Genomic DNA, 25,665 nt, shown 5'->3' with positions numbered 1-25,665 from the left:
CTAATATTAACTCTACAAGGGTTTAATTCCTGATTTGAAAGGAACTCATCTTAATAAGTTCTAGGCATTCTTGTGGTTTCTCAAACACATCACACTCTCTCCCTTCCCCCTCCTTGCTGTTCCTTTTGCCTGGAATGCTTTTCCTCAAGCTTTACCACACTAACACCTGCTCATTCTTCAGGTCTCAGTTTAAAAACCAGTCCCTCCATGTTGTCACAAACATTGGGACTGGCGGTTTGATGTGCTGAGCCCTTGATCATGGGACTTGCCCTTATGAAGCTCCTTACTGCAAAGGAGAGGCTAAACTTGCATGTAAATGTGCCTAAGAGTCTCCCCCTGAGTACCTCTTTGTTGCTCAGATGTGGCCCTCTCTCTCTCTCTCTCTCTCTAACTGAGCCATCTCGACAGGTGAACTCACTGCCCGCCCCCCTATGTGGGACCCGACTCCCAGGGGTGTAAATCTCCCTGGCAATGCAGGATATGACTCCCGGGGATGAATCTGCACCTGGCTTCATGGGATTGAGAATATCTTCTAGACCAAAAGGGGGATGCAAAATGAAACGAAATAGTTTCAGTGGCTGAGAGATCTCAAATGGAGTCAAGAGGTCACTCTGGTGGACGTTCTTATGCATTATATAGATAACACCTCTTAGGTTTTAATGTATTGAAATAACTAGAAGTAAATACCTGAAACTAACAAACTCCAACCCAGTAGTCTGGACTCCTGAAGACAATTATATAATAATGTATATTACAAGGGGTGACAGTGTGATTGTGAAAACCTTGTGGATCACACTCCCTTTATCTAGTGTATGGATGGATGAGTAGAAAAATGGGGATAAAAACTAAATGACTAATAGGGTGGGATGGGGGGATGGTTTGGGTGTTCTTTTTTCACTTTTATTTTTATTCTTATTCTGATTCTTTCTGATGTAAGGAAAATGTTCAGAAATAGATTGTGGTGATGAATGCATAACTATTTGATCGTTACTGTGAACAGGTGATTGTATACCATGGATGATTGTATGGTATGTGAATATATTTCAATAAAACTGAATTTAAAAAATAAATAAATAAATAACAATCCCTCCAGCCACTTGAGGCCAGGCCGCCTTCTGCAACCCGCGTGGGTCACGCATCTTTCTGCCACCATCTTGGTTCTGTGTTCACTACATAAAATGCCTGGTGAAGCCGCAGAAACTATCTCTGCTACAGAGCAGGAGTTGCCACAGCCCCAGGCTGAGACAGGATCTGGAACAGAATCTGACAGTGATGAATCAGTACCAGAGCTGGAGGAACAGAATCCCATACAAGCAATGGCACAACAGGCCCAGTAGCAGCTGAAATTGATGAAGAACCAGTTATTAAGGCAAAACAGAGTCAGAGTGAAAAGAAGGCACAGAAGACTATATCCAACCTGGGTCTTCAGCAGGTTACAGGGGTTACTAGAGCCCTTATCCAGAAATCTAACAATATCTTCTTTGTTATCTCAAAGTCAGTTGTCTAAAAGAGCCCAGCTTCAGATACCAACATAGTTTTGGGGGGAGCCAAGATCGAGGATTTACCTCAACAAACACAGCAAGAAGCTGCTGAGAAATTCAAAGTTCGAGGTGAAGCTGTCTCACACATTCAAGGAAACACACACAGACTCCAACTGTACAAGAGGAGAGTAAAGAGGAAGAGGTTGATGAAACAGGTGTGGAAGTTAAGGACGTAGAATTGGTCATGTCACAAGCAAATGGTGTCAAGGGCAAAGGCAGTCTGAGCCCTGAAGTCTAATAGGAATGATATTGCAAATGCTATTATGGAATTAACAATGTACCCATCTGAAAATGAGGACCCTTTTTGGTGTTTCAAAAGCGTAACTGGAGCTTGGTTTGAAATTTTTACTGTTTCCATCATTAATAAAGCTATGGCTTCTTGTTGGTTGGAAAAATAACAACAACAGTCCCTCCAGAAGTCCTTTCCTGATCATCCAGAGCAAACTAGCTTCCCACCTCCTCCCTGAGCTTCCCCTTCCATAGCATTCACCACACTTGTAATTACTGGTCTCTCAGGTAGACTGTGAGCTATGTCTGCTTGTGCATGGCTGGTTCTCCAGTGCTTACTATGGTGTCTGGTACAGAGGGAGACTCACAAGATATGTTTGCTAAACTGAATTTAATTGCAATAATTATCAGCCCTGTATGCCTTGGAACAAATTTTAAATTGTTGCCTATACTTTGTTGCTGTTTACTTTGACATAAATTTCAGAATATGATAAAATACACTATGATAAAAAACAACTGATATTGAATACTGTAAATTGAAGCATATTTTTTAACCAGTTCAGTTCTTGACTTTAGAGATTAATTTAAGTCAGCTCATCCCATCCTAACCCCACTCAACAAACAGTTCCAACTATATTTGAGCTAAGAGACTAAAACTCTATTATTTATGGTACAATTTAGCAGTCATGGTGCTATTAATGGGTATGAATGAAGTTGCTCTTTTTTTTTTTTTTTTTTGCTGTATTTTTCACCAATCTAAGTGAATCATGCTGAAAATGATGGATTAGACAATGTTATAGACAGCACCTTATTAGCCAAGTATGGAACTTTTGAGACTGAAGGTTCAAGGAGCACTATATTTTTATTTTTTTAATTTTTTATATTTCCAGTTTTTATAGAGATATTTTCATTTATCTCCAAAAGTGCTGATAATCTTAAACTATGTCAAAATAAAATGAATGGTCAGTAATTGGAGGAGTATAAAAATACATAACACAAAAAATCAGGAAGTCTGAATTTGCAGCACGATTTGTATGCAGGATGCAGCAGCTTTGGGCTATGTTAGCACAATATGCATATGGAAGGCTAGGAGGCCATTTTATGGAATAATGTCAGGTATTAGCTACAGTAGGAGAAGCTCCTGTGGGGAGTCTTGTCAGTCTCCTAACATGGGGTCTTACCTGAAGCAGTTTAACCTTCATAGCACTTTATGATAGGATAACATATGGAGATGCCCATAGCAAAATAAAAATGATATTTTAAAGTGACCCTGTAATTTAAATGACATACAAATCACAGTCAACTTGGGGGAGGAATTGTGATTTTCTAATTCAGACATTTATTGAGCAACTGCTATGTACTAGACTCTGGGCTGGATGTTGAGAATACAAAAATGAGTAATAGCACCACCTCTACCCTTGGCTGGATGATTGTTCTGAGAAGTTGTATCTTTCGTCCTATGGCCAGAGTGAGAACATTTGAGAGGGTAAATGTTGACCTAACCCTCTTCAGGTGAAAATTTTATCAATGAATTCATGAGTTATTTTCACTTTCAAATACTGCATCTTGTTAATAATGGAGTACTTTCATGTCAAGAAGACAAAGCGCTTATTGCCGAGTCTCCCAAGGGTGTCTCCATCCCTTTGAAGAGATGAAAAAGACTCATTTTTATTCCCACTGAACTAATGAAAAAAAATCAGCAGGATGGTTTTGGGAAAATAGGCTAAACATTTTTAAAAAATTGAGTTATACTTTTTAGCAAATGAAATTCCAGCTGAATTAAAGAGTTAAATGTTTAAAAACAAAAACAAAAACAAGGAAAGGTGAGGAAGAAAGAAGAGAAGAAAGAAATCCAGATAGTGCTGCAAGAAAATACAAATCAAAATGTGATCTTGGTTAGGGAAGAGGAAAAGAATTTTCTAACTGTGGCTTCAAAGTCAAAAACCACAAAGAAAATGATTGAAAAAAATTTTTCTCAAAAAATGAAAACCTGAGATATTCTGACTCCCTGATGTTGTTCTTTACCACCTTGTTTTCTGTGAGAAGTTTATCATGAGTTGAACCTGATAATGCTTTTTAATCCATTCAAAAACATTTGAAGAACATCCATCAGGTGCGGGGTGCTGGGAGGTGTTGAGAGGACAGTTGTGGACTTGTCCCGTGGGAGATACCTCATGAGAAAACAAGGAAGTGCTTTGGCCGGGAGTAAACCCGGTAACCCCTGCGAGGCAGGCCACGTCCTACCTTGGAAGTACCAGCACCAGTGTTCTATTCTGTTGGGCTTCTCCTCAGACTTGGCTTTACTAGGTCTAGTTAATTAAATCTTATTAATCAATCAATTAAGTTGCCTGAATTTACTAAGTAGCAACCATGGACAAGGCACAGTACTAAATGCTGAATATGACAGAGAAACCATGGCCTTGCTGGCTGTAGTTACCACCCACCTGGAGAAAAGACATTCATCGCACAGATTAACATATATGTTCAATGAAGTACAATGAAGGAAGAGTTTGAGGGGGTATAAAGGAGTCCTAATTTAGATTCGAGGGTAAATAAAGGCTTCTTTGAGGAAGTGACACTTACAATGAGACCAGAAGGGTAAGTAGGGGTTAGCTTTCAGTGTGGAGGGAAGTAGATTTCTGACCTGCGAAGATAGGGGCAGGCCCTGAGTTGGCTTGTTGTGGAACAAAGTCTGGTGTTCTTGGCGTGCAGGGAGCAAGAGGGGAGGCTGGAGAGACTGGCAGGAGGCAGAGCCTGCAGAGCCTAGTAGAGCCTCATAAGGACTTTGGATTTACTGTAAGCAGAGTTCAAAGGCTTTGAGCGGCAGGGCGAAGTGATTTTCCTTATGTTTAGGAAGGGTTACCCTTGATTTGTGTGACTGACTTTGAAAATGAAGTCTATTTCCAGAGAAGAAACCATGGCGTGTACATATTAGTGCCAAGGATTTGACAATCTGAGCTTTGGCCCAGCAAGAAAGATAAGAGTAAGAAACACCCATAGGAAAAAGGAATTGCCTATAACCAGGGGATGCTAACAGCCTGGATATGATAATAACATTTGCAGGGTCTCTGCTTTAGATGCCTCAGGGGTAAACCAGGGTCAGTCGCTCTATGCTGCATCCCTAATGAAATGCTTATAAATATGTCTGACCTCTATAAAGCAGGAAGCCCTGTATCATCGCAGCTTAAAACGTAATTCGAGATTTGAATTGGAGAAAATTGTCTTCCTAAAGATAAAACACTCTGAGGATTTTTGATTAACTTTTAATTATTGAACAGGACTTATTTTAGTAGCTAAGCAACTAAATAAAACACAACCTAAAAACTCTTTAAGAAAATTTAAAGCCTTCAGGAGAAATAAGTTGTATATAAACTTGTAAGTGGCATAGTTAGCCTACATTCCTTTTCTCAAGGGTCTAATATTCCAGGAAAAAGAGAAATAATAATGCTAAAGTAATGTCTTTTCATGGTCTCTTTGCATATTCAAGACATTACAGAAAGGAGGCAATAAAACAGAATAGCAAGGTTTTCTTTTTAACTTTATCAATACTGAGACAATTTGGGGACTGAAGAAACATATTTATCATGTTATTGCATTGGTAAGCTTTCCATTTTATCAGTTTGTTCAGTTTGTTATGGTTGCTCCATATGAAAGGATTAAGTTTAATCTTTTGGAATTCATAAATCTGCACTTACACTTTTATCTTCCTCCTACATTGTTATTCATTTTTTCTATTTGGTCCCCTGCCTCTTCTAAATATAAAAACTCACTATGGATTCCATTCATCTGTAAAATGTTTTCTTTTTCTAGAGATTTTAGCATTTCATTGGGATAAATTACTGAAGTTGGTAGTATACAGGGTTAGCAGAATCTGAAATCACTACTCTGTCCTTCCTGGGTACTTATTTTAACTCCTTTTCCTCCAGTCCTCTCCCCCCTACTTTGGCTAGATGTTAGACGGAACATCGACCAGGGAAACCAGGCCTCGGGATGAATCTTCACCTAACATGTTTTCCCCCTTATTATACCATGGGTATATCTGTGCTTGCTGGTGTGCACAGACAGTGTAAAGTGTATTTGCTGTTCTCTCATCTAGGCTTCTCATCTAGAGATTCAGAATTAATCAGTGGAAGGCATGTGGTAGGATTTATATTACATTTAGATGTCAGCAGTTGTCACTCGTTTCCCTTGCAGCACGTCAGATAGTAAACTGGAGCGAAATTATGCAGCACAAGCCTGGTTTCCAGCTCAGTCTTTTTGGTGATCCCAAGTAGAGGTGTATTACGAAACAAACTTTTTTTTGTTACTTATGAGCAAACTGGTTTCTATTTCTCTAGAAGTTCTTTTTTATTTTTTTTACTTTCAAAAGGGCAAAATTTTGTCATAAACCTCCTTTGTATCTATCATCTTGCTTTGCTTTTAACTAGAAACCCGGTTATCATCTCTTAAAGATCTAGAGCCTCAAGCATTCTCTATATATGTTATTGGCAGTATTAAATGCCGCTCCTAAGAAACACTGTTCTAAAGTCAGACAGTAAATTAGTGCCTAAGAAACAAGGCTTATCCCTGGTTCTTGAAGATGATTGTATAACTACATAGCTTATATGGTGTGACTGTGTGAGTGTGAAAACATTGTGGCTTTATCCAGTGTATGAACAGATGAGTAGAAAAATGGGGGACAAAAAGTAAATGAACAATAGGGGGCAGGGTGAAGGAGTGTGTGATATTTTGGGTGTTTTTTCATACTTTCATTTTTATTTTTATAATTATTTTCATTTTTATTTCTTGGAGTAATGAAAATGGTAAAAAAATTGATTGTGGTGATGAATGCACAAATATATGATGATACTATAGACAACTGATTGTACACTTTGGATGGTTGTATGCGATGTGAATATATCTCAATAAAATTGTGTTAAAAAAAAAAACAACACACAAGGCTTCCTAAAGCCTGGACATCTTAAGCACCTGCTTTAAAATCATGTCTGTGATACAGTTTTTACACACACATACAAACCGGGTACCACAGAGGAGCTAGAGTCTCAGTGAATAAGTACTTTCCACTCTAAAATATTGGGAAAGGCATGAATGCTGAATTTGGTGCTCACTAGTGGTTTCTATTTTGTTTTGAAATCCATTGCTTTATGTATTTCTGAGATGGATAAACTGAAATTCTTATGGAAAACTCGTTTTTGTTGTCACTATCCTGGTAAATCCTCGTTGACAGCAGTGGGATGGTGCCCTCCACTCAACCAGTCTTATCTCCACTCTCTGGAAAGTATGATTTTCTAAAAGCAAATGTGATAGGCTTTTGAAAATCTGGATCACACTCCCCATACAAGTAGTACCCAGGTCATTCTGCAGTGATGAAACACTCAAACATTTATTTTAAATCAGATGTTTTTCTAGCAGCACTGCACATGAGGTTGGCTTATATTTCCCTTCATTTACATTTTTTTTTTGCAGGAATTTGTCATGTTGCTCTGAATTGCTGACAAATGTTGATAGAACTCTAGAAATGTGTTTTTATAAGTAGGCGGAATTGTGTTTTATATGATGGCCTCAGTCTGACATTGTCGCTCTCTTATAAATTGAGAACTCAGGAAAAAATAGTTTTGTATAGAAGGAAACCTAACTATAACTGATTGTACTTTATGAGATTAAAATAGGATTAAAATAGGTTCAATTTAATTATCACGAATTCCCCAAACTAGTAAAATTGGTAAAATAATAACTGAACATTTACTAAACCTCCAACTGTAAGCTAGGCATTCCTCTAGGTACTGGAAACACAAAACTTAGTAAGACATAGTGCCTACCCTCTACCAATTCCCAATCTAGTGGGGAAGAGGACTGCTTAAATGAATAATTACTCACAGTGGGGCAGGTACTCCAGTTTTAGAGGTCATAGCATAAAGTGAGGGCACAAAGGAAGAGCATACTTTTTCTTCAAACTAGAAATAATATATACAGAATGCCTGGTTCGATGTCTGGCAGACACCTAATGGGTACCCGATAAAAGGTAGTGAGGTGAAGTACCAAAGCTGGGGAAGTACAGGAGCCCACTTAGAAGGAGCTAAAAAGCAGGTGCATTGTTTATAAACAATTTTAAAACAATAACAAAACCAGTTAACAGATGGACTCCTTTTTACTGTCACCATGTACTGGTAATTCTAAACAGTGTCAGTAATAAATAGTCCTCCCACTAGGGTGGATGCTTGAACTGCCTGCCCTGGCACATCACTGCTAGTGATTATAATGTGAGGGTGTCAAGGGCAGCTGCAGAAGACAAGATGCCAGGACCTGTAAAAAGATTAGGAATTTATGAAGCAGGAAAGGCTGAAGAGCATTCCAGAAGGCAACCAGCACATGCGAAGGCACATAAAACAGTGTGGTTAGCTGCAGTTCAGGGGAAAACTGAATGGTTTTTCAATAAATGGTGACGGTCAATTAAATAGCCACATGGAAAAGAAGTATCTCTATCCCTTTCTTACACTATAGACAATAATCAGTTCTAGATAGTTTGTGGATCTAAATGTGAAAGATGAAACAATAAGGGTCTTAGAAGAAAACATAGGAGAACATAGTCATAACCCTTATGTCTTAAACAGGACACAAAAAGACCCTAAAAGAAAAAAAAAGCGAAAGAGAATTCAGAGTATATGAGAAGTAAATATTTCTTTTCTGCAAAAGATACTATTAAGAGAGTGAAAAGCAAACCAAAAAATAGGAGATTTTCTCAATACATATAGCTGACTAAAGACTCATACCTGTGATCGATGAGAAAAAGACGTAATTCAATAGGGAGAAAAATACAGGCAATAGACATGAGGAACCATGTCACAAAAGTATAAATTCAAATAGTCAATAAACATTTGAAAAGATAAAGATGTTGTATTAGTCATCAAACAAAATGCAAAATAAAACCATAATATGATATCACAACACACCCACCAGTGTGGTTCAAATGAATAAGGGAGAAAATGTTTTGGCAAGGATGTGGAACAAACAGAAAGAACTCTCTTACACTGTTCATGGGAGTGTAAATTAGTATTACCACATTTGAAAACTGTTTGGCTGTATCAACGGGCACTGAATATATAGATATGCATACCTAACAACCTAGCAATTCCACACCTAGATATATACCCCCTGAATGTATACGTTTTTCTTTAAACAAACACTCCCTCTTTCCCTCTCTCCTATGTCCCCCATAACCTCTAATCTGCTTTCTATCTCTGCAAATTTGCTCTTTCTAGTCATCTCTTTAGTGATTTATTATAATTTTTGTCCTTATTTACCTTACTAATGTCACTGAGCATCATGTTTTCAAGGTTCTTCCATGTGGCAGCATATCTCATAACTTCATTCTTTCTTATGGCCAAATAATATTCCATTGTGAGTAGATACCATACTTTATTTATCCACTCATTTGTTGATGGACACTCAGCTTGTTTCCAGTTTTTGGCTATTGTGGATAATATTGCTATGAATATTGGTGTACACGCATTTACCAAAAGACACATACACGAATGTTCACAGCATCACTCTTCATAACAGCCACAAAATGGAAACTATCCAAATGCCCATCACCAGTAAGCTGGAAAAATAAACAGTGGTAGATTCACATAGGAGATTACTATACAGCAATGAGAATGAATGAACTACAACCGCATGCAAAAATGTGGATGACTGTCACAAACATAATGTTGGACAAAAGACACTCGAGAATAATAGGAAAACCTAAGCAGTGGTGTCCAGGGCCTTGGCAGTGGCTACCTTTTGGCTCCCTCCAGGGCCTCGGCCGAGGCAGGACTGAAAGCAGGCATGGGGCCCTGAGGCTGCTGGTCGTGTTCTGTCTCTTCGTCTAGGCGCTGTTGACACATCTGCATGTGTATGATTTGTACGTTTCTGTTATAAAAAATTCAACAAAAAGTTTTTAAAATCCAACATGGTTAATTAAGGTAATGATAAAAAATTCAGTATAGAATAAGTGGAAAACTGATGGAAGATGACTCTGGAGGGTTACTAAGCAGCAGATTATGGAAACTTTATATGCCATGTTAAGGTGCTTAGAATGCACAGACAGTGGAGAGCTATTAATGGGCCGAAAGCAGAAATACCACAGTTAAGATTTGCATTTTAAACTGATATTTGGAGGCAACGTAGCAGAAAAACAGGTAGAATGTAATGAAGCTGGAGCTAAGGAGCCCATTGTTACTCAACAGAAATTTAGCTCTCGCTCTCATGGAGCTTGGGAGCAGGGAAAATAGACAATCAATAAACACAAATAAATAAACAAGAAGATGTCAAATAGAGATATGTTTTATAAATTTTAAAAAGCAGGGTAAAGAGAGAGTGAGGGGAGAAGGCTGTTTTAGTATGGGTGGTCAGGAGAGGATCCACTGAGGATGTAACCACTTGAGCAGAGATCTGAAAAAAGTGAGGGAGTGAGCCATGAAAATATCTGGAGAGGAGAGTTTGAATGGAAGGAACAGCAGAGCAAAGCTCCTGGGAGAGAACAAACTTGGCATTTATAATATTCAAGAGCATCATCAAGGCCAGTGTGGAGGAGAATGAGTAATGCAGAATCTGGCTGGAAATGAGATTGGAAAGGTAACCAGGTGCTGAATCATTTAGGGTTTTCTAAAACATGGTAAGTATTTTGGATTCTCTGTTAGTCAGGGTACAGTAATGCCATAGCAAATACCCCCCAAATCTCAGTGGCTTAGGACAATGAAAGTTTATTTCTTGTTCATGCAAAGTCCCATGGGGATTTGGTCAAAAGCCTTTTTAGTAGCTCTTTCTTGCATATAAGAAGGCAAAGGTGACTTGGAGACCAGGCTTCTTTCATCTTGTGGACCCATCATACTCTGTTCTCAAGTTATCATTGAACCAGCAGATAGAAGAAGCATAGACAACCATGTACCCAGTACATACCCACATCAACCTGAAATGACACGCATAACTTCCAATCACTTTTGGTGGCAAGAACTAGTTACATGGCCTTCCTATATTCAAGGGATAGCCAGGAAATGTAATCCTCAGCTGGGCAGCTACTTCACAATATTAGCTTTATACTAATGGGAGCATGAATTTTGAGATCTGCTAAATAAAATTTGTTCACCACAGGTTTTATTATAGTTTGAATGGAAAACCATTGGGTGTCCTTTAATAAGATAGTGACAAAGTCTTAAAGATTCCTCTGGCTGCCAGCTGGATTATTCTCTGGGGATATGGGGACATTAAAGAAAACAAGGAGACCAGTTTGAAGGATGTTTCAGTGGTTGAGGTAAGAAATTATGGTAACTTTGGACTAGGGTGATGGCAGAGAGATGTGGTTGAATTTAGGATAGATTTTGAAGGTAGAATCAGTAGATTTTCTTATAGATTAGAGATGTAAGCTGTGAAAGAAAGTAGGGAAAGGATTTTCACCTGAGAAACTAGGTGATTGGGTGGTGCCATTTAATATGATGGTGTTCAAATGACATCTTGCTTCTCAAATATCACCTCCTCAATTCTGCCTCCCAAGATATCCTATTTTACATTGCAACCCACTTGAACCACCCCAGTACTCTTTATCTTCTTCATCCATCACCTTCTAACATACTGCATGATTTAAGTATGTAATTTACTTATTTATTGTTTTCATTACATATTGTCCATATTTGAATGAAAGCTCCATGAGGGCAAGAATTTTGTAATGCTTTGTACACTAATTATCCCTTGCATCTAGAAAAATGCCTGGCACATAGTTGGTGCTCAGTAAAAATTTGTGGAATGACTGAATGGTGAACAAAGGGGAAGGAGTAAATTTAAGTGAAAAGCATGGAATTTAAGAGCCTTGTTTGGGGCATGTTAAGTTCAAGACACTTATTAGATATTCAAGAGATGTTGAACAAATTGTTGAAATATACTTGTTTGGAATCCAGAAAAATGATTGTGGTGGAGATATATTTTAGTAGTTATCAGCATATTGACAATATTTAAAACCATGGGACTGGTTAAGTTCACCCAGGGAGTTTCAGGAAGGATGATCAATCAGCTGGGTCAAATACTGCTGGGAGGTTGAATAAAATGAGGACTGAACTTGACCACTGGATATAGCAATGTGGAAGTCATGGTGAGCTTAACAAGACATTTTCATGGAATTAATTTGGCTGAGACTCTGATTGGAGTGGTCTCAGAAGGGAAAGGAAGGAAATGTTGTAGAGAAAGTGAGTATAGACAAAACATTTTTAGAGAAAATGCTACAAAGAGGAGCAAAGAAATGAGATGAAATCTGGAAAATATCCTACATCTGGAAAGAGATGTAGGGTCAAGGAATGGTGGAACTATCATCGTTGTTGTTGTTGTTTTAGGACAGAAGATATTACAGCTGTTCATATGCTGATGAGAATGATCTAGTAAAGAAAGAAAAATTGGTGAAGCAGGAGAATGAGGAATGGTTGCAAAAGAAAAGTCCTTAAGTAGTTAAGAGGGAATGGGATTCAGTGTACACACATGAGAGAGTTTATCTAGATAAAAGACAAGTATAATTTTTTTAGGCAAACAATATTGAGGGACTAAGAAGTAAGGATAGAAAGGAAGGAACAGATATGTAAGTATCTGATATGTACACATGGAATCAGCACAATTTAGTCACATAGACGTAAAGGAAGATCATCCAGAACAGTGTAGTTTATGCATGATGGTTCTGTAAACCCACAACTTCTCTAATGAAAAAAAAAAAAAGAACATCCAAAGTTGAATTCCTACCAACATCCTGATTCTCCTCCAACTCATCCTCCCTGATTCATTTATGACTAAAATTTCCTTTCATTTTTATCTTGATAGTTTCTTGTATCTCACTGCATCTCTCTTCTATCAGGTTAATTGTTGGGGTGTTGTTCTCAATACTTTGCTTCCAATGTCATATAATATTTTCACTCTATCCGTTCCTACCATTTCTGTCTTATTCAAGTTAATTCTTTTCAGGTAAAATTTCTGAATGCCAAACCTGCCCTCATAATTATAACAAAAATAAATGCAGCTTTTGTGTTTTTAAGTTATAAAGTGTATGCATTCTTACATAGAAGCATAAGCCATATAAAGCAGAAAATAAAATGTTTGTTCTTAATGTTTGGTTTGTGTGCTGTTTCCTGAGATCTTTTACATGAATTCCCGGTGAAGTAGGTTGGAAATAGGTAAAACTTGTCCTCAAATCCTGGATGAGAAACCTGGAGGAGATAGCCCATTTTATGTCATTTCTGCGTTACTCTGCTACTGTGCATGTACATCGTATCTCTTTCATAGTTGGTTGGTGTTGGTTTGTATACAACCCAAACAAAGTACAAATTACATGACTCTCTCAGATTTTCACTATAGATTATTAGAATATGTTTTTACTATAATTTTTGAAGTATGGGATTCCAGAAATCTGCTGGCATCACCTTCCACCTTTGCAAATTTAGACTTTGAGACTTGCCTGTGGAGAGAATCGGGTTCACAGGCAGAGCTGGTTTATTTACCCAGCTATCTGGTGACAGATTTCCAGCCTACCTCAGTCACACTATTAGTAGCAGAACACAAGGCACCAGGAGGGAATGAGATGGACCTATCTGAGCATCCTGGGTCTGAATCTGGTGCACTCACCTCAACGGAGAGGGAAGCAAAGGAGAGCCCTGGCTCTTGCCACCGACCCCTGAGTCAGGAATGAAGTATTTGCACACACCCCCCCCCCCACCGGATAATATGGCCTCAAGAAGTTTCTGCTCTGACCAATCATATCAGCCGTAACTCACCCACACTCCACCAAAGGAAGAATTGTAAGAGGTGGGTGAGAGACTCTGCAAGTATGCATTGCAGTGTTACCCCATCTCAGGGAGGAAAGCAGATTTCCTCTCTGCCATGAGGAGTCAGAGAGAGAGCTGTTCCCTTCCCTAATATTAGACTCAGGAGACAGGCGGGGACAGAGAACTAAGGCATAGAGAGATGAAATGAATTGTTCAAGGTCACATGACTAGTGGTCAGTGGAGCTGGATGCAAATTCTGGTTGGTCAGATTTTAAATCTTAGATCTTATGGGAATAGACCTAACTCTCTATGGTATTTCCTTTGTCATGTATTCTTAAAAGAACATAATACATTCATTGTGTTAGGGCTTTAGGTCAGTTTCTCTTATTTGTGTATGTTGCACAGGGATTTCATTATTGATGTGAAGTTTAAAAAGAGGAAGCGGAAAGCCCAGAAAGCACCCCCAGCTGCAGACGTGACCCCACGCTTCAAAGATGGGCCCATGTGATTGTTTCCAACTCTCCATCCTTTACTTTCCACCTTAATGTTGTCTGAGAGCTCATTTTATTGGTCCTAGTAATAATCATATGTAAAGAGATCAGTTTTCTTGAAAAATTGGGATGCTGGTCTATATTATTACATATTATTATTAACTATGTAGAAGCAAAGCTAAGAGTTGCTGCTTGAAAGGGAAATTGGTGTTTCATGTTCAGTATATAGAGTTTTTAATCATCAGCTTTTGAATTAAAGGGGGGATATTACTATAAAATGTACTTGAAGAAACATAATTTGATCAGTGGCTCTTCTAAGTGGTTTTTGTATTTCTTTCAGATATCGCCCATTTAATGTGGTTTGAAAGACTCTATGTTTGGCTTCAGTGTTTTGAAAAATATATCTTGTACCCAGCAATAATTTTGAATGCCCTCACTATTGATGCATTTTCAATAAGCAATTACCGGAGACTTGGTACCCAGTAAGTGGATAATGGTTTATTCTCATAATGATATGGATCACAATATTTTCAAAATCTATTTTGAATAGATTTCTCTAAACAGGGTGCAGCAGAAGCCAACTTATACCTACTAATTATTGGCCATATAAAAGTAAGCCATGTTGGTCTTTTACTCAAACTCACTAGAGCTAGATGGTTATTGTAGTGTGCCTGGGGTGCAAATGAAGCTGGATCTGCTCCTAGTGATATTGTGAATAAATGTCAGTAAATTTGAAAATCATCTTGCAAAAGCTTAGTCAGTGAGCCTTAATAAGATGACGGAAGCACAGTGTGAGTCCGGGGTTCCTGGAGTTCTTAGCATCATGCTTAAAGCTTTATGAACTGCCTCATGTCATTTCATTTAGCAGATGTTCTATCATTTAGTCCTTGGGGGAGGGGGAAAATAATCACTGTCACTGTTGTATCTCCGCAGTTATCAGATGAAGCCTCATAATTAAAAAACTGGAGCAAAGAGACTCCATACAGTCGAGATGCCTGTGTTTTTTATAAGCATTAAAATGTACAGTTAATTTATTGGTTTCATATGTTAAAATTAATTCTGAATTTATAAGTGAAAACCTACTTTACAATTTGTGGATTTGTCATACTGGCAGAAGGTGAAAGTTTCTGGTCAAATCAGTTGTCAGTGTAGGAAAATAAGAGACTCTCTTTCCTGGATTTGCCTATTAGTCGTGTTGCTATGTGTCCAAATAAACCTTGTTGCACAATCCCAAGCATACTAATTTAAACTGGCTATTCATTGCTTGGGATGATGAGGAAAAATTAACGAGTATTTGCCAAAGATTGAGCAAGTTAAGTTAAAAGGCATTTTAAGACTTGGTTGGACATTGGATAGTTTCACAGTCATTAAAAGAAGACACTAATTGAAATGATCCCATAACCTTCCCATCTTTATTGGGTACTGTCTTCCATCCCTTTCAGACTGTTTTTTTTTAAAGCCCATAACCATTGGTATTTAAAATCCTAGACTTCAGATCCAGAAATGAGAACTGGTCCCAATGGATAAAGAAAGCAGACAATGGGTCTACAGACTCATTATGTAGTTTGGGTGGAACCCAATCTAGGAGATGACACTCGACATCTGGGGCATGCAAGTGCTTCTGCTAGTGGCAGGGATTTCCAGTATGGTAGAATCCCAGCTGGGTCCATGACTACTTCCCAGAATAAGGCAGATCCTTTCTGGGGAAGGACAACCAGTCAGAGCAGAACAGCAATGAAGGTCCGAGTGCTGACCTGCAGCATCAGGCTAAAGCATTTAAAGATCTTTCTATCCAAAATCAGGTCTAGGACCTAGTGCTTAAGCATGCAGGTTGAGGCCAATTGGTCTGTCTGTTAGCAGAGGATGGCTGCAAGAGTTGGAATCCAAGAAGAGTCAAATAAACAGTTCAGAGAGAATCCTATCTGAAGTAATGTTGCTCTATACCCCTTATAAGGGGTAATTTTCCAGACATTAAAAGCAGGAAGACACATCTTAACTATATACTTGTAAATATTTTCAACTCCTTAATGATACCATCTGAATTATTTATCTCAAAACCCAAAGCTGAAAATTCTTTTGTATTCTTGAGGCATCCATCTGAAGACTTAACAAAAAAAGAAAAAAAAACTTCTCAAGATTTCAGACAACCCCCCACCCACCCATACCAGCTCTTCTCAAGCAGATGAGCAAGAAGTAGTATTTGAGTGTCACCTAGTGAGATGGTTTGAAGCTGTATGTACTACAAAAAGCATGTTCTTTAATCTATTACTGTGGATGTAAACCCATTGAAAGCAGGACTTTTTGATGAGGCTACTTCAGTTAAGGTGTGTCCCACCTCATTCTGGGCAGGTCTTAATCCTATTACGAGAGTCCTTTATAAACTGAATGAATGAAGAGAAAGAGAGAAAGCCACAGAAGCAAGAAGCTGAGAGCAACAAAACCCAGAAAAGAAGAGAGACCAACAGATGCCGCCAAGTGCCTTGCCATGTGGCAGAGGAACCAAGGACTGCCGGCAGCCAGTCTTCAGGGAGAAAACATCGCCTTGATGATGCCTTGATTTGGACATTTTGTTGGCCTCAAAACTATAAGCTAATAAAGTTCCATTATTTAAGCCAAACCATTTCATGGGATTGCTTTGAGCAGCTTGGGAAGCTAACATAGATTTTGGTACCAGGATAGTGGGATGTTGCTATTGCAAATACCAAAAATGTGAAAATGGCTTTAGAATTGGATAATGGGTAGAGGCTGGAAGAATTGTGAGGTGTTTGATTGAAAAGGCTTAGATTGCTTTGAAGAGACTGTTGGTAGAAATATGGATGCTAACAGTTTTTCTGGTGAGGCCTTAGAAGAAAATGATGAATGTGTTATTAGAAACTGGAGGAAAGGCGATCCTTGTTTTAAAGTATCAGAAAGTTTGGCAAAATTGAGTTCTGATATCAGAAGGAAGGCAGAATTTGAGAGTGATGAGCTTAGATATTTAGCTGCAGAGACTTCCAAGCTAAGTGTGGAGAGTGCAGCTTACAGTAAAATATGAAAGGAAAGGGATAAGCTGAGAACTGAACTCCTGGACACAAAGAAACCAGAATCTGTTGGTTTGGAAAATGTTAAGTTCTGGAAAGCGAGTTCTCCTAGAATAATTCTCCATGTGAAGGTTTAACTAAACATGGATCCAGTCAGCCATTTCAGTGCAAGTCAGGATTGGACATGCATTATCCAGGCAGGATTTGTGAAAAGTCCTGTTGTCTGACAGTTGGGACCCCTGTGCACCATATGCAAAACCGACAAGTTTTTTGAGAGATCTTTATGAACAGAAACACTGCCAGCCTGGACTAAGAAGGGAAGAAAACCAACAGACTGAGGGAAAACTTATTTCAAGGGCAGAAACAAGGAAACTGATGTCTGGACCAAAGACATCTTTTCAGGCCAAGAGAGTGGACCCAACCATGTGTATGGGAAGGGTGAGTCTTCCTTGGCATTTGGAGAAGGCGGGCCTGCCACCACATTGTTCAGGAAGAGTGCTGCCACCCCAATGTTCTCCGAGGGTGGAGCCTATTTCCTGGGGATTATGGAGAGTCTGGCTGCCACCCCAATACTTGCCAAGGGTGGAACCTATGTCCTGGTGTTCCAGGAGAGCCTGGTCACCATACCAATGCTTGAAGAGTGCAGAGCCTCCACCCCAGTGTTTGGGGAGAGCATGGCCACTGCACAAGCACTTTGAAGGATTGGGGCTACTACTCCATCAGGCCTGGAGGACACAACATTGTTCCACAGATGAGTCTCAGACCTTGAAATCTAATGGAATGTGCCCTGCAGCGTTTTGGAATTGTTTGGGACCCATGACCCCTGTTTTCCTTACAATTTCTCCTTATGGGGATGGGAATGAGACTATTTATCCTGTGCCTGTCCTTCCTTTGTATATTGGAAGCAGATAACTTGTTCTCTAGGTTCACAGGTCCACAGCCAGAGAGGAATTGTGCCCCAGAACAGACCACATCCATAACCGATTATGATGAGACTTTGTACTAGGCATTATTCCTGAAATGACTTAAGGCTTTTGGGATATTGTAATGGAATGAAAGTATTTTGTCTGTGGAGAGAACATGTCTTCTGGGGGTTCAGAGGGTGGAGTGTGATGGTTTGAAGCTGTATGTACCACAAAAAAACATGTTCTTAAATCTAATCTATTCCTGTGGGTATAAACCCATTATAAGTAGGACCTTTTGATGAAGCTTCTTCAGTTGAGGTGTGACCCACCTCATTCAGGACTGGTCATCCTATTACAAGAGTCCTTTATAAATGGAATGAATGAAGAGAGAGAGAGAAATCCATGGAAACAAGAATCTTCAAAACCCAGAAGGAAAGAGAGACCAGCAGATGCTGCCAAGTGCCTTGCCTGTGGGCAGAGTCGTCAAGGATCTCGGACAGCCAATCTTCAGGAAGAAAGCATTGCCTTGGTGATGCCTTGATTTGGACATTTTCTTGACCTCAAAACTATAAGCTAACAAATTCCCCTTGTTTAAGCCTATGCTTTACATGGTATTGTTTTGAGCAGTCTAGGAAACTGAAACACCTAGATACATTTTTCAGACTATATGAGACTACTCCCCTCCCTGCCTTCTTTGAGGACCACTGTACCAGATAGTGAACTTTTCAATACAGAAACTATTTCTTAATCAAATTTCTATGGCAAACCCCTAGTGAATGTTGGAAGGATGGATGGATGGATGGATGATCAAATTGCAGGCTGGATAAATGGATGAGTGGATGAATTGTGATACCTTGTTAGGAATATATATTTGCAGGCCTGATCTGTTACCTAAGCCGTTATCTAACTATACAACATTATATAAGCTAATGACTATAATAATTAACTATTATAATGTAATAAATGCTATAAAAATAGTCCCCAAGCTCTCCAGTAGCTTTAGTCAGTCAACAGTAGAAAACAAAATGAATGTAATCTATTTTAACCATGGTCACAGAAAACAAAAAGTTAGAGTTCACCTTCATCTGGATTTTGTTCAGAATAACCCAGAAAATCCCCAATCTCCTCTGAATATCAAAATATCCTTTCTTGAGACACCTCATCATTGGGGTCAGTTAAAGAAGCTTTGGCTATCCTGTGAGAATTTTTGTACCCCAGGCTGTCTAACATGTTTTCATTTTGTGTTATCATACATGGACATTAGTTGTTTACTGAAAAGGAAAACAAGTTATAGAATAATGTTCAACGATGCTACAAGAACAGTGAGGGCTCTATATTGAGGTTACTAAAAAATATTCCCATTCTCTCCAAATTTGCATGCAAGGAAGGGCTAGTTTTTCCTGAAGCCAAATCCAGGCATTTTTTGGAGGGTCTTAGGTAGATCTTACCTCATGCATCCTGAGGCTGAGTGGAAACAACCCATAGCCTTAGGTTTGAAGGCTTACAAAATATCAAATTGAGGTATATGGAATTGGAAATATTACATTTGTTTTTAATACAAAATGAAAAATTTTGCACCTAATAGGTGCAATGACTCTGGAAGCAATTTTTAAATGCCTTCATCTTCACTAGGGTGACAAATATACTGAAAAACATTGGAAGTTAATATGTAAAAATAAAAATGGTTGCATTAAGATACTGGGTTTATTTCTCTTTTCAGAATTTAATATTAGCTATGGTTACATCACTGTTTCAGTAAGATTCTTTTTTTGATTAAAAGGCATACACTGAACATACTCTAACACAGACAGCATTTTATCTGTTAGCTCACATGGACTCAAGCTTTCTGTGGAACTTCATCACTGAAGAAGTACTTCAAATAAGCTCAGAAGGAAACCCATGTCCTTGCTTAACAACACAAGACAAAATGAAAAACACAAAGTGGAAAGGAAAATTTCTGTAGTGGCAAAGATCACATGCTCTAGAGACACTCAGAATTCAGTTTTGATCCTAGCTCCGCTCCGCTGTAAGATGCAGACAATAATAGGATCCACCATGATGGCTTTTTTTTTTTTTGCCTGTAAAGTGGATAATACACAGTAAATACTCAAGAAACATTAGATGCTGTAACTCACCTTGTATTTTGCACACAGTCACTTATTGCTTCTTTTCTTTCCTTTTCAACAGTTGGGACATTTTTCTGATGGTCATTGCTGGCATGAAGCTGTTGCGGACCTCTTTCTGTAATCCAGTTCATCAGTTTATTACCTTGAGCTTCACTGTAATCTTTTTCCACTTTGATTACAAAGATATTTCAGAGAGTTTCTTACTGGATTTCTTCGTGGTGTCAATTTTATTTAGCAAGGCAAGTTAATTAGCTATGTTCTTCATTGTAAAATTCAACAAGTGCATTTCTCATCAAATAATATTTTAATTTAAACTGTTTTCTTCTTTTTAAATTAGAAATTAAATTGAATTATATATGCATGTTACACTCTTCCTGCCATTTAGGAAAATCCCCCATGAAGTATAAATATGCCATTTTATTGCTAAAACCACTAATTAAAGTTAATTAGCCATTACTGTATAAAATTTTATGATCTTTGTCTCTCTTAAGATTCTCATTACAGAACTTCCCAAATCTTAAAATTATCTGAATTAAGGATTAGGGACTGGACTTTATACATACATTCATACACACACACACACACACACACACACACACACACACACACATATATATATATATATATATATATATATATATAATTTTTTTTTTTTTTCCCCACTTTGCTAGCATTTTATCTCTTGAAGTAAAGTTTGAGACCTGGTACCTGTTAGCAGAGCCTCTTGGAATATTTTCATTTCCTTAATTTATCTTAAAAGAAGATGTCATCAGTTGTAAATTTATATGTGGGCAATAAGAAATCCTAATTGCAATTCAGGCAAACATACAGGGTTGATGTCAAATGTTTAACATGACAGAGATAACATCATCTGGATGTTTGTCTGAATCTCTCCATGACTATATGTGTTCTGACTACTGTATCAAAGCCTAGGTCTGTAATCAGATATGAAAAGGAACTTGTTTTACTCCCCATAAATAAACTCAGTGACATCACAGCTTCTTTCAGATCGTGTTTGCTCGTGTACTCAGATTAATACAGCAGCCCTGGGTTTTTTGTCCCGAGATTAATTTAGGCAACACCTTCCCCCTTTTGATTAATTATTTTTTAATTTTAAGGTTTTCCCCCCAGAACTACAGTGGTCTTTTTTTTTTTTTCACTCTTTTGTGAATCAATTCTGTTATCCTTTCCTTCTACTGACTTTCTCTTTGCTTCAGTTAGGTAACAAAATTTCAAAACTTTCATATTTTAGTCAAGAAGCCCTATAAATAATTGTCATCGCCCTATCATTGCATGCAAGTTTCCTCTTATAACTTCAGTTAAGCACCAATTTTTCAGTGCCTGATTCCCTTATCGTGGTCATCTGCCATTTGCTCCTCACTTTTATTTTTGCAGCCTACTCCAATTTCCCTATCTTATTTGAGAACCTTGGCCTTGGTCCTTTACCCACAAACATTGAGTATTTCCTGCTTTTCAGAGTTCCATTTGGTCCTGATTAATTTATCCCATTTTCTGATTTTTCAAATCATAGGCTTCCACATTCTATTTCCCTTCATTATGTGTAAATTCCTGTTTTCTTAACAATTTTACCTTATAGCCTATGATCTCTAATTCCTTTATGAAAGTCTTACATTTAAAATTATTGCTGCTTGCTAGGAGTAAGAGCACATTATCAGATGTAAAATATGCTAGGATGTAAGAACACTGAACCTGAAATGAATTGAATTCCTGATTGTGGCATTTATATTTCTACATGGTGATATTTATATTCCTTTCTGAACTTCAGTTTCCTGTAAAATGGGAATAATGATGCCAATCTCACATGGGAGTTGAGAGAATGAATTAATATAACTATAAAAGATGTTTTTAAGTGGAAAGTGCTATCCAAATACAGTGTAGTATTTTTAAAGCCATGTGCAAGTAGAAAAAGAGAAATTGCACACTTTGTTTGGCATAAGAAGGAATGTGGCTGGTTTATTGCAATGAACTGTCAATTTAAGCATCATCCTGTGTAGTGGGTGGCCCCGGATAAATGAATAGCATGCAGAGAATAAGTAAAGTGTCTTGCTGTAAAAGACTTAAGAGCAAGGCTTCTAAGTGATTCTGCATCTGCAGTAGGAAAAGTTATTTTCATTTGCTAGTGCACAGGCAGCTTTCCCCATTGAAATCCCTGCTGGTCAACTGAGGCAGGCCACTATTGAAAAGATCTGGCTAGATGCAAGTGTCTGGATAAAGGGATTTGCCAAGAGGTAAAGGAAAGAAATTCAGAATAGCTGTTGTTCCCGTTCTTGTCCATGAGTACGCTTAGCTCCATCCTGCATGTAATGAGTGTAATCTTCTGACATAACATAGTGTAACGACTAAATCCATAAAAGCTTATTGCTGCAAGCATTTGACATTCTCTTTGCCATAATCTTTCTGAAGCATCAATTAAAATACTAATAATTTCAGATGGAATAGAAGCAGCTTTCTTGTTTTCCCTAATTGAGTGAACATTAGAATATATAATTTGAATAATCTGCTTTTAGGCTGGGGTAATGGCTGAGTCTAAAAGCCACCCCCCATCCCCCACAAAAAAAAAAGAAGGAAAAAAAAGCAAGTGAGACAAAAAACTAGACACATAGGCATATGATGAGTCAAAAAGTGGGGATTGTGTTCTGACGTCTTCCTGACCCCTCAGATGTGTGTGTGTGTATATATATATATATATATATATATATATATATATATATATGTATATATATATCTTTTTTTTTTTTTTTTTAAAGAAAGAGAAGGTGTTTGAGCTTTTTCTTCCTAGAAAAAAGCTGGTAGAAACTAGTGACAATTAAAATGCAAAGGTAGCACTGAGGAAGCCGCAGTTAATGTTTCCTGTAAAGATTCTGCCTGTAGATGCCAAATGGTGTTCCTATGAATTCTTCCCAGTATTAATATATCTTTAAAAGCATTGTCTCTTTTTCTGTATTTCCTAGAGGCTCCCTAGAAGTTTCTAATACTGTGCAGAAACACACTACACTCTCTAGGCTATTTGTTACACAATGTGAGATTGTTCAGTTGACTCCTCAGAGTCCCTGCTATGAGACATTTCCTCTCATCTCACCACTGCAAATATCTTTAAGCCCTTTCCCAAGCCCTCCACCTCTGCTGCTAAACAGAGAGAGCTACTGTTAGCCTGGCAGCCCACCTCAAGAAGGGTTGCAAGATTAATGAAGAGACATGGGGATGGGCATCCAGTTTCCTTGGAAGAAAGCAGCTGCATGAACACAGGATATGTTATTATGTCAGTCATCCCTAATCCTTCAGTCTTTAGTAGTGGAGAGAAGGGAGAGATGCAATTAGAGAGATGATCTTCAGGGTAAGATCAGAGAGCCACAAGGCCAGGGAATGAAATAGATGGCTTCCAGGGGCCCTGCCTGTACCTCCTCATCTACCCAGAGCTCTCCCAGGGGTCTGGAAGAAGAATGTTGGCTGTTCTCAATCTGCCATACCTGGTGAAACATGGGAAATAATGGTTCCAGGACCAGAGCGCATCAGGGAAGATTTAGTGCAGCCCATGAATTGGCATGATGGATGGGATGCTTCATAACGGATGACGTCCTTGGCTTGTTGGGGAGGTGGGGGACAGAGGGAAAGAAGGGCTGAGACCTGTGACACTCCACCCATGCATCACATGGGGCACATCATCTTGCCTTTGAGAAGTCAGGCCCATCCTTCTTCTTCACTGCTCACCCCTCAATCCCTTTCCTCTCCCTCTTTTCTGCCCCATTAGTCATTCTTCTCTTTTAAGAACCCAGGTAATTAATCTGTACCATTTCTAGTATGTCTAGGTCTTGGGGGACAGCAAGATATATACCAGGTGAGGGTATGTTGTTGCAAGAACATTTTGACAGGAACAAACATGGCAAAAGGCTCTTTTATGCTGCCCAACTGGTCCTGAAAATGTTTTCGGAAAACCGACCATTTTGATGTTTTTAGTAATTTTTAGTTATAAGAGGAGAATGTAAAAGCAGGACTTGTGGGAATCCTGTCACAGGATAGTTCTAACAGCAGTTCCAGAGTGTATTATCATATAACAGACCATTAGTACAGCATGGAGGCTAGCATTTTCACCATTTTGGGAATTAAAGTTAATGGATGAGCTTGTTTTTCTGATAATGCTGTATGAATGATCACACCAGAGCCATGATGAGCTGCTATATTAGGGATGACTACAGTTAGTGCTCAAGCTATTTGAAGTCAGAGTTTCTAATGGCATTTTCTGAACACAAGTGGAAAATCTTGGGTTTAAATGTAAACATCTTTTTTTTAGAATGCATGCTTTTACAGAAAAATTTGTTCAATAAAAATTTATCAAAATCTATTAAATGCCAGTTAGAAAGATATTGTATGCAAATATCAATATTGTATGATGGCAAATCCTTATTTCGTGTTTTCTCTGGACCAGGAACTATTCTGAGCGTCTTCCACATTTTAACTTGTCTAATCCCCACAACAGCTTTATGACATGGGTACTCCTTATTTTACAGATGAGAAAACTGAGGCATTGAAGTTGAGTAAGTGACCAAAAGTCTCACAGCTATAAAATGGGATAGCAGGATTCAAAGCCAGATACTCTGGCTTTGAGTCTGTATTTTGTGATGCTGTCACAGTCTCGGAAAGAAGGCAGAAAAGTAGAGAAATAATAACAATAAAGTATGGCAAGTGAGGGGATTGTGGCAGAGAGTTTCAAAAGAGGACATAAAAATGATACCTAAATCCTACCCGGTTGAGTCAGAAACGACAGTGCTTATCTTGAGCTTTCAAGAATGAAGGAGTGGCTCAGGCAAAGAAGGCAGGCAAAAGTGAGGTACACAGAGGAAACTGTGGTGTAAAAGCACAGAAGTAAGGGAAAATTTGGCATATTCTGGGAATGCTAGATATTTGAAAAATGTGAAAATATGGGGAAGGGAGTGGGAAGTCAGGTGTGGAGGGAGATAAAACTGAAGGTGTTGTCATGAGTTAGCTCACGAAGGGCTAAGCATGCCATGTACAGAGCTTGGACTTTCTTCCAAATCAGCTGAAAGTTGTTAGCAGAGATAATATCAGAATTGCATTTCAGAAATATCTCTTTGAGAAAAGATGAGAAAGCATGGAATCCTGGAAACTGGTGGTAGATTATTGTAATAAAACAGGCAAGTGATTATGAAACATTGAACAGGGGTGGGAGAAGTGAGGAAAAAGAGAAGGGGATAAATTCAGGAGACATTCAGAAAGTAGAATTGATAACATTAAGTGACCATTTAGTGACCATTGGGAAAATGGAGCTTGGGACAAAGAGCAACAGGTGAAGAGCTTCCACATAGTTTACGTAAGTGATTAGGTAGATGGTAGTTCCACGAACTATTTTAGTAAATTTAAAAGATAAAGACATTTTGGGAGAAGTGAATGTTGATTTTAGGTGTGTTGAATTGTGGAATGAAAAACCATGGGAATCAAGAGTGAAAACCCGGGGACCGGGAAACTTTTTCCCATTTTATTTTTAAAAGTTATCTAATACATAAATGTATGTTCATTGTAATAAAATTAGAAAAGCAATGGAAT

At 38.4% G+C, this 25,665-nt stretch overlaps 1 protein-coding gene and 1 pseudogene across 7 annotated transcripts in view; both read left to right on the top strand.

The window, feature by feature from the left end:
• The window catches only part of PCNX2 (pecanex 2), a 380,796-nt gene that overhangs the window by 217,621 nt on the left and 137,510 nt on the right, over window positions 1–25,665 (top strand). For all 7 annotated transcript variants that reach the window (XM_037821056.1, XM_037821068.1, XM_037821046.1 and 4 more), the window contains 2 exons: window positions 14,375–14,516; window positions 20,147–20,324. In XM_037821056.1, the coding sequence (XP_037676984.1) occupies window positions 14,375–14,516; window positions 20,147–20,324 (320 nt within the window). The remainder of the gene's footprint in view (window positions 1–14,374; window positions 14,517–20,146; window positions 20,325–25,665) is intronic.
• LOC119526811 lies at window positions 1,032–14,051 on the top strand (annotated as a pseudogene).

The sequence above is a fragment of the Choloepus didactylus genome, chromosome 2 (assembly GCF_015220235.1).
Source record: "Choloepus didactylus isolate mChoDid1 chromosome 2, mChoDid1.pri, whole genome shotgun sequence".
In the NCBI taxonomy this organism is placed as follows: Eukaryota; Metazoa; Chordata; class Mammalia; order Pilosa; family Megalonychidae; genus Choloepus; species Choloepus didactylus.
Note: the sequence above shows the minus strand (reverse complement) of the source record. Positions and strands in the feature narration are given on the sequence as shown.